The sequence below is a fragment of the Mus musculus genome, chromosome 2 (genome assembly GCF_000001635.26).
Source record: "Mus musculus strain C57BL/6J chromosome 2, GRCm38.p6 C57BL/6J".
In the NCBI taxonomy this organism is placed as follows: domain Eukaryota; kingdom Metazoa; phylum Chordata; class Mammalia; order Rodentia; family Muridae; genus Mus; species Mus musculus.
Window position 1 is genome coordinate 44,989,215 of NC_000068.7, and position 12,500 is coordinate 45,001,714.

At 38.0% G+C, this 12,500-nt stretch overlaps 1 protein-coding gene across 6 annotated transcripts in view; it reads right to left on the minus strand.

Annotated features, from left to right (window-relative positions):
• Positions 1–12,500, minus strand: part of Zeb2 (zinc finger E-box binding homeobox 2) — a 133,931-nt gene that overhangs the window by 5,703 nt on the left and 115,728 nt on the right. For all 6 annotated transcript variants that reach the window (NM_001355288.1, NM_015753.4, NM_001355289.1 and 3 more), the window contains 4 exons: positions 12,386–12,500; positions 9,670–9,778; positions 6,812–8,781; positions 5,265–5,445 (listed from right to left, as the gene is read on the minus strand). The exon at positions 12,386–12,500 is cut by the window's right edge and continues 100 nt beyond it. In NM_001355288.1, the coding sequence (NP_001342217.1) occupies positions 5,265–5,445; positions 6,812–8,781; positions 9,670–9,778; positions 12,386–12,500 (2,375 nt within the window). The remainder of the gene's footprint in view (positions 1–5,264; positions 5,446–6,811; positions 8,782–9,669; positions 9,779–12,385) is intronic.

The window sequence follows — 12,500 nt, forward strand, 5'->3', positions numbered from 1 at the left end:
ATTCTGTCATCGTGTCCCGACTCAGGCATGAGCATGTCTGCTTATGTCTGAAAGATCGACACACTTCGGTCTAACCCAAGTCGGTTAGGAAGGTCCATTTTCATCTCATAATCTGGTTTTCTACCGATTACTAACGAATGTGATTGGTTAACCAGATGGCTGCTGAAGGGGAACTCAAAATGGAGGCTTTGTCACTGTCTCAAACGGAAAAACGTCCTGGGAAACAAGACATTTTTAGTGGCCTACAACATTTTACCGCCAGACAATTCTTCTCATCCTTACGGTGTTTTGTTTTGTTTTGTTTTGTCTTGTTTTGTTTTGTTTTGTTTTGTTTTAAGGCAAGAACTTGAGTGAGAGCAATAGAAATGGTATCATCACTGGTTTTGTATGGTCCATCATGAGCTAGCTGCTTTGAAAGTGGGCCTAGTCTCAAACAGGAGCAAACTGCTACGTTATGAAAGAACAGACTGGAGGCAAGAAGATGCTAAGAGTGTCTGATCAGTCATTGGATTCTAAGAGTAAAACTTAGGGAAGAAACCATCTGAAATGCAAACTAGAAAGATGTGTTTCATAGGATCTGAACTAGCTGCAAATGGTGTTTCCCCCCCCCCCTCCCCGCTAGAGTTTTCCATGGGATGCCAGCCACTTGTTGCGTGTTAAAATACTCCTGAGCTAGAGAACCTAGCGCTTCCTTTCCCATTCCAGGCAGTTTCTAACCAGTGTTTGGAACTTGAAACCACTGCCAAGCCTAAACACATCTGGTTGATTCCAGGCCACAAATAGCACTGGAATGCCTTCAACACCTTTTGGAGCTGTCATACTTAAAACTTTATTTCCAAAATAGAACTGACAAATAGAGAGATAGATCAGCCTGATGCGCCAGAGTTAAAAATCAATGTGTGGCGCGGAGCATGAGGTATCATCATATCGTACATGAAGCTAGGTGATTCTACTTCCCCTACAAACTCCTGTTTCAGCAAATTAAATTAAAACACCGGCATTAGTAGAGGCCAACCCCGTTTTCATTTGCTAAGTGTCATGTTATAAGATTAGGAACCCATTCTGGACACTTCAGGTTTTCAGTTATAGGGTGATATACAATCCCAATTAGTAATCAAATATCTTTAATAATGTTATTGAATGCCTCCAGGGCATTGCCACTACTTAGAAAACGCTGCAGACAGTTTGAGCTGCTATTTCATTGATGGTTGTCATTTTACTGGAACATCCGATATAAATTAGTGGTGAGTGATAGGGGAAGGCACAATATTTTAGTAGGAAGTTTTTGCTTTGTTTTGCTTTTTATCTGTAAGATAAGAATTCAAACATAAATTGTGGGTACTCACCAAATGGGAAATGCAGACAGAATTATATTAACCTACTTCAAGTTAGCTAATAGGCTGAAGATAACAAGTTTAATTTAAGGCATGGAAGAACCAGTCTTTAAGTTTGGGAAAAGATGCTTTCTATGAGGGAAACTGGACAACAGAATATTCTGGTAGAGTGGTAGGAATCTGGAAATACACAGTACTTTTTTTCATTTGGGTAGGTAACAATAGGAGTCACAAGAGTATATGAAAAGAACTTAGGAGTGTATTATTCTTTCTTTAACCTTTCAGGAAATGTTCAAGCTGCTACAGTATAGTGTTGGTCTTCCTTGTTTGGAAGTGCACATTTAAAATGATGATGTTTCAGGGAGAAGGGTACAGCATTGATAGCAATTGTTCCATGGGGGCAGAATGGTGCTCAATAAGGGTGATGAGCTCTGGACTCACATTGAAATCCATTTTTAGGACAGGCTGGAGTACGTACAGTCTTGGGTATGTCAACTGCTTCTAGGTTCAGGGTCTTTGCAGATAAAGGAAAGTAATTTGGGGACTTAGCCTGAGGACAGGCCATAGATAGAATAATGGAGACAGGATTTATAAAGTGTTTAGTACAAGGACTTTGTAGTGAGCAGCCTATTAGGGTTAAATCTCTCAACTCTTGTCCATTAATACAGGTTCAACCATCTACTATATTCTAAGCAAAATGCATACATCAGGGAGTAGGCATACATGCAAGAAGTAAATCTGAATGGAGAAAAATTAGACATGAAAATTTTCTTGTTTCTTTAGTTGTTAAAAGATGCATGAACAACACTATCCCGTGATATCTTTTTTATGCTGCTGTCTTATCAGCTCAGGATCAAAGGTGGTCAACCAGTTAGGTCACTTTGTGGAGAGAATATATGAATACAGGTTTTATTTTTCCAAAATTGTAGAATGAGAGCAGCATCTGGACTGAAAACATCTATTCTCCAAGACAAACTTCCAGATCTTTTAGAATGCATGGGAGGTGGGTCCTATAAGGACAGGCAGCCAGCTTTCAAAGGATGTATTGGGTAATAGACACTGTACTTGTAATAGGGCTACATTATATATCACAGACAACTTTGGAGGATAAAGTACTGTGATACCCTGCAAAGGACAACTCAGTGAGTCACTGAGAGTTCCACACAACTCTTATACTAAATAGTCTAGTAATCTTGAGGACTTTCACTAACAAGTACTTAATAAATTCAATTTAAAATAAGGGCTAATTTTAATTTTGCCATATAACTTAGGAACAACATTGACCAGAAATTTATTTAAAATTTAGATTTTGTCTACTTCAAAGTAGAAATATCTTTATTTCTTTTCAAAATAAGGTGGTTTGAAAGCACCTACCACAGTGTCTCAACAGAGAAAGTAACCAATCGATATCAGGTTGAAATTTTAGTGGAGTAAAAATGAGTCCTTGACAGTGCCTACCAAGAGGTTCAGATCTTTTATTTCAGTCATTATTTATGACAATTATTCCAATTGAAGTTAACATTTACAAAGTATTTCTTTCTCTGTACTATCCAGGGTATCTCCCTCCCCCCCACCAAAACCGAGCAAACAAGCAAGCAATAAGCCATTGGTAAGAGAATTAAGCAGTATGACTTTGGTATCTGCCTAGAAAATAAATTTAAAGTAGATTACGGCAAAAGAGCACAAACTCCCAGGAATAAATAGACACTAATTTTCTTCTTAATTTAAACAGTTCTATAGACAGATAACAAACATACTTTATCAATGACACATTTATAATCAACATATAATAACCAAATGACAGATCAACTTCATTGCCCAGCTTTAGAGTCAAGACAGTTCTCTCTTAGAATATTCATATTAACTCATTTAAAATATTATTAGATATTAATATAAGCAAAAGGCTTGTGGAGCGCAGTTAGAAGAAAGCAAGCTAAGTTTACATATACATCATACTGACACATTTCATGAAGACTTTTGCTTGGATGGAACCTAATACAATGACAATATTAATGTCATGAGATGTTTGGTCAAGAGACCAAAAAGTTAACAGACTGGAAACTCTACAAGCTGGGTCACCAACAGGAGGATAACTAATCACCAGTTTAGAGAAGCCATTGAATGACTCGCATCCTGTTGCTAGGCAATGTGTCTAGGTAGCAGATCTCTCATCTTAAAGGACCAAGATATTTTACTTTTAAAATAACGTGCTTTTATTAAAAAAAATAAATATATATATACATTTGCATTTGTCAACTTTTGGGTCTCTCAACTAGCTGGACATCTATGAAGTTTATGGACTAGCTTATTTATAGGAGATAAATATGCTGACTGGATGTCACTATGTATGAGAGCCCTCACTAAAATAAAAGTTTTACACTCACCATGTAGTAAATGATAGAGTTTGCATATGGTCATATAATAAGACCAATCAGAGAGGGAAAGATGCCTTCAGTGATGTGCCTATTGTAGCTGAATAATGAAATACAAAATATATTTGAGGTTGATTAAAATTAAAGTAAATTTAGGCATGAAAATATTTGTTACTCTGTAAATACTTAAATAAGACTCAGTATTAAAGGAAGTATAATAAATGAACAGGGTAGGAAAAAAATGATGTTTCAAATATATAGCTTAAGTATAAAAATTGTGTAGATTTGCAAACCAATTTGGGGTGTTTTAACATTAATTGGCCTTTTAAAATAATAACCACAGATATTATGGTTGGAGGGAAAGGAGCTGAACTGGTTGGACCAGGAGCAAGGCTGTTACAACCTGGGTTCTCTTCACAAAGTGCTCTCAGCACTAGCGGTCCAGCATGGGCCACTTTCGCCCAGCGCTCAGCTTGATTCTGGTCACATGTGCTACCTCCAACCCATGGCTAGTGAAGGATCTGGGAAGATTTGGAGTACCCGAGTTTCCCAAGGTATCTTTAAGATGTACCCTATCTGCAGAGAGTTAAGATCTAACACCTCCTCTTCTCTTCCACACCACATGCATCAATGCTAACTTTTGCCCTTGTTTAAAATAAAAGGTTTCCCTACACTTTGTCCATCCTGCTCCCATTTACAATATTTTGAATATGACTCTATACTTTCTTTTCCCCACCACAGACAAATTCATATTTCTAATGGAGAAGACTTGGACAGGGATTAGGGACAGGGTAAGACTAGGTTTCTTTGTTTAGAGCAGAAGATGGGAAGGAGAAAGGAAACGTTGATGGAAACCCTACTACAGAGCTGCAGATCTGATCCGGAGTTGTGGAAAGTATCTTTACACGGTACACTTTTAGGAAACGTAACATACCACCTGTAGTCCCAGGGAGCCCTGGGGCTGTTGTCTTGTCAGGGTTGGTGATTAATAGATAACACATGAACTGGATATATTACTTTAGTCTTTCAGTTATAGGATTCACTGGCTTATTTGGTCTCTTGCCTTTCTTTTATGGAAATAACATTTATAACTGGTTCAAAAGTGGCCAATTTATGAAAACCAAAGAAAGTCACCCCAAAGCATGGCTTACTTAGTGTTTGGATGAGTCCACTAGTATATCACGGACCAGATTTATCATAATAATTTTTACACATATATATATTCACCACAGCTTAAGAATTTGAAGATACTTTCAAAAATGAGCTCTTGTCATGCCATTTCATTACCCTGGGCTTTTAAATTTTCCTTTGACATGATAGGCAAATTTGTTTTACAGATAACTTGAAAGTTAAGAAGACAAGCACACTCATAAACACATGAATGATCCAATAAACAGGCAACACAAAAGTCCTACTGAGTTATGCAAAAGTATTACTTCTTTCTTGTTGAAGGTGTCAGCATATGCTACATCTTATGTCGCACAAGTGCACTCATTAAATATTATGAAATATACAGCAGGCCGGAGAGCTCTAGCTAGCTAGTCAAAGTCGCTCATACCTGTGTGTTCGTATTTATGTCGCAGAAGGGAACTGCTTTTCTGGAATGTCTTGTCACATAAGTCACATGCATACATGCCACTTTCTGTCTTCTTTATCTTCTTTCGAGACAGACAGGAATCGGAGTCTGTCATGTCATCTAGGCCTGACATGTAGTCTTGTGCTCCATCCAGCAAGTCTCCCTGTGATATAATCACATAGTTGAACATGGTCTCTCCTCTTTGTGTTTACATCAAACAATTAAGCATAGGCTGACAACTAGAGATCCTCAAAAATGCTAGATGCCAATCTATCTTATAACTAAAATCTTCTCATTTTTTTTTCCTAAACAACATGGAAGTTTCACTTTTCAACAAAACATAAACCTTCTCTGCCATAGATGGGAAAACAGTTTTCTTAAATCTTTCACTTTTTTTTAATACCAGAGAAAACCCAAGAGTGAACATTAAATATCAGGATTACCATATTTTCCAGTGTACTTTACTTCAAAAATGATTGGTAGCTGTAGAAGCTTCATTTTAATTGAATTTTATATTTAGGTACAAAATATTATTATTATACAATCTATTTAAATGTATGTCTACCAACTAAAAGCCTTAAGCTATATTTTTATATTTAATTTTCTAATTTGAAATAGAGAATATTAATAACACTTTTTATCAATGTTCTATCTATGTTAAAACAGCCTTCAGCATTGAGCAATAATGAATGTGGATCAGTAAATTATTAAATTTCTTGATATTTATTTTTGTCTTGGTCCAAAGGAGTGCAAACTTGCATGGTAACATACATTTCCATTTGCTAGCCCACAGTTTAGTTTTCTTACACTATATTTGCACTAATTAATACTAGAGAAGATTAAATAGGCTTAAATGCATTTACAAAGAGGGCAGATGTGTTGTAAATTGGAATACTGGACAGCTGTTACAGCCGTGCACTGCCACTTTGGCTCCTATTTTGCAAACAGGGATTATACAAAATAATGCCAAAACAATGCCTGCTTTCAGATTCTACCACCTACAAATTCTTTGACCATTTGAAAATTAGGCAAGAAGTCCTATGTAACATGTAAAATATTTCTTTAAATTCTCTTCAAAATGAACTCTTCTTTATAAAACAAAATAGATATCAAAATTTAAATATGTAATTCCTTCAAGTCGTACACTCCTTTCTGAGAGTGTGGCTGTTACACACTTCAGTTTCAAGCATGTCGGTAAGCTGACCAACTACTAGCATCGATGCGTAATTCTCAGAATTCTTTATTCTGTTTTGTTTGTTTTGGAGACCGGATCCTGCTATGCTGCCTAACCTTAAACTAGCAATCTTCTTGCCTTAGTTTTTAATAAGCTTATCCTTTCAGCCACTGGCTTAGCTAGCTTGCTTCAAAGCTCTCATATTCCTGGTTTCCCCACCCCAACTGAGTGTTTTTCCCCCACCTTTTGTATCTTCTAGGTCATTTATCAATTTATTTAGGACTGGGCAGCCTGGGAATCACAACTAGGTTATCCTATGTGCCTTTCCTCAGAGCAAAGTGACTCATCTCATTACCTGAAATCCTTGTTTCCTCTGGTATTTCCTCCTTTGCTGCATATCAGCAAAGGTAGCTGCTCCCGTTGGGTAGGTATAGGCCATATGCGGTAGGAAGCTCATCTGATCCAGTCCTGGGTATGGTCGTAGCCCGGGGATGCTGGTCTGGACTGGTGGCATGAAAGTGGCAGGGGGAAATGCGCTCTGTGGTGGAAGAGGGGTGTATAAAGGCTTGGCACTAAATGGGTTCATGCCGAACACAGGGTTGTTGCTTTTATTGTCCAGGTTATTAGAATTTGAAAACTCTTTCTTGATAAAAGTCAAATTCAGAGGCTCATCTGAATTCTCAGACGATGAAGAAACACTGTTGTGGTCTAAGTTTATGCTAGTAGCTTTTGTTTTGTTCTTTGTGGCTATAATACCTTTGGGTTCTCTCATTTGTTTTGGTAATGACAGGTCCAACGGCTCAGCCTGCAGCTCCTCGGAAGAGAAGCTATTTGGAGTGTACGAGCTACTGTGGGAGTTTTTAGAAGATGTGGAGGAAAGATTTAAAGGAGAAGGAGTATTACTCCTCGAGTGGTCCAGTTTATCAACTGCTTTAATATTGGTGAAATGGGAAGATTTTGTTAGCCTGAGAGGAGGATCACAACTCGTAACACTGTTGTGGAGTTCTGCTATAGATGGCGATGTGATGGAGTCCATAGGTTTTACAGGAGACCTGGGTAACAAAGAGTCTTTTGTGGTGGGGTTACTGTTGGGAGCTAACGGCTTGGAGGTCCTTTCCAGTGATGGTGACCTGGAATTCGAATACTGGTAGACTTTTCTTTGCTCAAACCATTCCTTCACAAATTCCTGAGGAAGGCCCACAGCAATGGAGATTTTCAGCAGTTCATCAGAGTTGGGCTCCATGTTCATAGCATAGTATGCTTTCAGTACAGACATGTGGTCCTTGTATGGGTTGATGGGGCTTGTCAGTCCTTTCTCGGAAAGTACAGATGACAAGAGGAGGGCTTTATTATCAACAAAAACTCCAGCTTTGTTGGGGACTATGTTTTCATGAGGTTGCAGGACTGCCTTGATCTCTTCATTCATCTTACACAGGTATCGTTCATGCTGATGCAGGGGAATAGGGCCCGGGAAGCTTTCTTTACAGAACTGGCATGAAAATGGAGTGGATATGCTGTGGTTCTCAATCATTTTATCATCAGTGACCAAATCTATCAAAGTACGCAACTTCTCTTTCTTTATGTTACTGATCTGTCTCCTTGAGTCGGTGGTCAAGCTCTGGAGGCAAGCTTTGGCTTCATTGACTTTCTCTAAGGTATAGTCAATAATACTTTTAGTGGCACCGTTATGACTCACTACTGGAAGACCGACAGGGGGAATATTGGGAGAAGTTACCCCTTGTTCTTCTGGCTGAGAACATGGATCCTTCATGTGATAACCTTTCAACTTTGAAATGTCTTCCGTCTTGCAGTCCATCTTTTGCCTAGAAACCGTATTGTCCACAATCTGTAGAACCTTTTGTACCTCACTCAAGTTACTATTCATAGTGGGAAATCCAAGTAAAGGGGCTTCCATCCCTACACCTAAGTGCTGCATTGGACTCTGAGCAGATGGGTGTACACCTAAAGGGCTGGTGGCTCCAAGCCCACCGTTCATAAAGGGACTGCTGCCACTAAACCCATGTGTTGCCATAAGAACTTTATAGTCATTGAAGTCTAGTGGTTCTGTTTTAATCTTAAGTAAGCCTGTCTGCTCAGACATGCTAAGTGGTTTTCCATTTTCCAACTTGTTCCTTAACTGAGTAATGGCTGAGTTAGTAGGAGAAGAAGAAACAGAATTAGGGGAAGAACCCGTCTTGATATTGTTTCTCATTCGGCCATTTACTGATATTAAACCAATACATTTCTTGCTGCTGATATGTGAACTGTAGGACCCAGAATGAGAGAAGCGTTTCTTGCAGTTTGGGCATTCGTAAGGTTTTTCACCTGAAAGGATAATTAAAATTAGCATTAGATTTCTTCATTTAGGTAACATGCAAAGTTGTCTGCCAAGATAAGAATCTGTGAAACCAAATGAAATTAATCTAGGTGTCGAATGTAGGTGGACTCTACATTCTAGATGCTTACGTCAGAGTTATATGACCATAACTATCTCTGGATTTTATCTACCCCCAGTGGACATAATTCAAGATGTAAGCTGTGGAAGGTAAAGGCTCTCTACGCCTTTTTCAGTTAGAATCCCAAATCTTGTCAGGCCATCAGCAGCCTCCTATTTAAACAGAGTGTCAGATTAATGTGTGGTCAATAGCACAATAAAGATGTCACAGTATTTAAAGGGAAGTGTAGCCATGGCTTTAATCAACTCTGTGGAGACCCCATTGATTCTACCAATTCAACTAGTTCTTTGAATAGCATCCAATTTGGTAATAAAATGCTTGGCAGAGCTATCAAACTATGTATAAAGCAGAAATCTCAGCGGTAGGATGTGGGTTTATGATGTATAGCTATCAGGAGTCAAGAAATGGTTAGCATATGCAAGTTCCTGTCCAATTTTCTCCCACTTTTTCTTGTAAGTTTAGGTATCAAAAAAAAAATGAATATCTTTCTGAAATTGCAGCCCAAATATCTCCAGGTCAAAGTTATACGGTTTTGTAAAAGTCTCTAGATTTAGCAGAAAACACAAATCAAAGCCCTTGTGAATTGTAAGAAGGATAAGCATTTATAGGATACCATAAGACTCTCCAAGACTCCTAGAGCTTATGAAATAAAGGGGTAAGCCCACAACACTCCACCCGGGACTGTGTACACTGAAAAGGTCTCCACAATCTTCTCTAGTAGGAAAGAATGCAATGCAGCGACCCCCCTGTGACTCACCACTGTGAATTCTCAGGTGTTCTTTCAGGTGGTGCTTGTACTTGAAGGCCTTGCCACACTCCGTGCACTTGAACTTGCGGTTACCTGCTCCTTGGGTTAGCATTTGGTGCTGTAAAAGGAGAAAAATGGCCGTCATCTTTGTTCAGGAGGCACAAAGGAGCTTGCTTAGGAATCTTTCCCAAGACCTCTTTTTTAGACAGGCTGAGAGGTCTGAGTTCATGCTTATTTATCTGGTCAGACTTTCAGAGTTGCAATAAAAGTGGTAATGCTGGTAATAAAATGGGAATTTTTCTCTTTTAAGAAAGTGCTTCCCGTGCACGTCGGACCCTTGCTTCACAATTACGCCTGACATCTTTTTTCTACAGCATTTCTTTGACCCTTGAGATGAGAAGTATGATTGTAGAGATGCTCATGGCTCCTTTTGGTTTAGTGCAGAATCTGAACCCTAAAGGCTTCCTTTCAAAACACGGCTGGCTTGAGGAGGAAAAAAATACTTTCCTGAAAATTATAAAATTGTTCTTTTCTTTTAACCCACACTTAAAACAAATTTTTGTGAAGTTTTCTGTTTCCAGGTAAAAGTGTAAACTAAATCAAACTGAAATTTAAAGAAATGGAGACCTCTCCCCACCCCCAAATAAAAGACAAAATCAAAAAAAAAAAAAACCCTTTGACTATAAATATTTGGTATGCCTGTTTAAATATCCCATTCACTGTGCTACTGGCCCATGTTAACTGTGTTTTTCTTAGGTGCTGCCTATCAGATTTGATTCATTATCAAATAAGAGACAACATCTTGGGTTATGTCTGCTTGAACAGCTTTATCACAAGTCAGTAGGAAAGACTTCAATGACATTTCATTTTCCGTTTTAGTAGTGTGCAAGAACCAACAGAAAAAAAAAAGTTTGCTGAAAAGACAAGTTAGAGGCAGCACAGATACCATCCAACACCGCTGACCTTTTTGAACAAGGGGGAAACGCAGTGTGACTTGAAATTCTAAGGGGGAAAAAAAAAAACAACAACCCAACAGTCATCCACTCTGGATGCTCAAGGTAGGAGGCCAGCCTTTTTCTGCAGCAATGACACAAAAGCCTTTTGCAAAAAGACAGCCCAGAAACGGTGTGACAACTGCTAGGGTGTGCTGAATCTTCCCACATTCCTAGTGAGACAGATGGTGTTACATGGGACACAGGGAGGTTTGTTCAAACAGCAGCAACCTTCAAAGATCAAGCGGAGCCCAACCCGCCGAGCGCCATTGAGGGACCAGTGCTCATATGTTGCCGAGTTGCATAAACAAACAGCAACAGCTGCTTTGTCTCCCCCACAGCCCTCAGAGGACTACTATAAACTTTAGTTGTGCCACTGTTAATATGATACAATCATTTTAATTTACTAATTGTAAATGCCATGAGCAAATGAGGGGACTTTTCAACACCAAAGCTACCATTCATAATGCGCCAACACAATCACACTTCTGCATGTGAAATTTAAAGCAGTTATACTAGATAAATATCTAGGCTTTTTTTTTTTCCTAGAGTTTTTTTGTGCATAGAAGCATGAGAAGATAAACTGTTACAAAAGTGTAACTGCACAAGCGTATTACTTATAGCTGATCTTTGGAAAACATTCAACTCACAAGTCCAATCAGAAACAAATGGTGTGATAATGTGATATAGTGCCTTAAATAGTAAAAATTTGTAACACAGTATTGCCATTCTTGCTTAATTGAGTTTGTGTCTTCTTTTCCTTATTCAAAGACAATAAGGCCTATGAGGACAAATCGGAGTTTTATAGAGAATGTCATATTTAACCATCTCAAAAATATATAATATCAAAGTTCATTTAGGGGCAATTCTGTATCTGTAGGACCAGTTATTGTGACTTATGAAACACCATTACTGTGACCACCCAACACATCATAATATCAATTTGCACAGTCAATTCTCCCAGGAGGATAGAAAGAGCAGTTTTGCTGAAACATTTAAGAGATGCTGTGAATTAGCCCTACTCAGTCATTTCAAGGATTTAAGACCCTATTCCTACCTTTCCAAGCCAGAGTTCTTATTTTTAAAACAAGTAGGCTAAAAGAGGCAGAACAATTTTGGCATTTAACTACAAGCATGTATATTGAGATGGAGTCATTTTAATTATAACCAATGTTTTTTATCATTTATCACTTTTCCAATTTATTATGTGTATATGCATATAACTTATATGGCCTTTCTATCTCCTTAAAAACATATTTCATAAATTAGTAAGCTTGTAAAGTATTCTAAGTAATTTAAAAGTGTTTCGTGACAAATGAGAGAAATATGCACTTCTTTTGCTATGTATTAGGTCCTATATAAAAAAAAATGCCTAAGCAAAACTAGGTGAAAAATGGAATTAAAATTGCTGAGATGTTTAATAATGTATAATTAAAATGCTACAATTTCATTCACTTTTTGTGGAACATAAAAATGAAACTAAAGTCAAGTTAAAGTGCAAATAAAATTTCTAAATTAGAAATTAACACACTCATTCGATCGTGAACATAAGACTATTAAATCATATTAGAAGAGACCATCAAAAAATCATTTAGACCTCAATTAAAGCTATTACCATTAAAAGATCTGCATCTTCAAAATGCCATGAAAAATTAATAATGATTGCCAATCAAAGCAATATCGTTTCTCTAAGGGGTTATTATAGAAAGAAATCACTTAGAACCAACCCCCACCTGATCTGTCCCTGGCTTGTGCGTCACCATATGCCTCTCGAGCTGGGTGCGGTAGGCGAACGTGTAGCTACAAAGAGGGCAGGAAAAGTTCTCTTCATTCTTCTCGTGGCGGTAC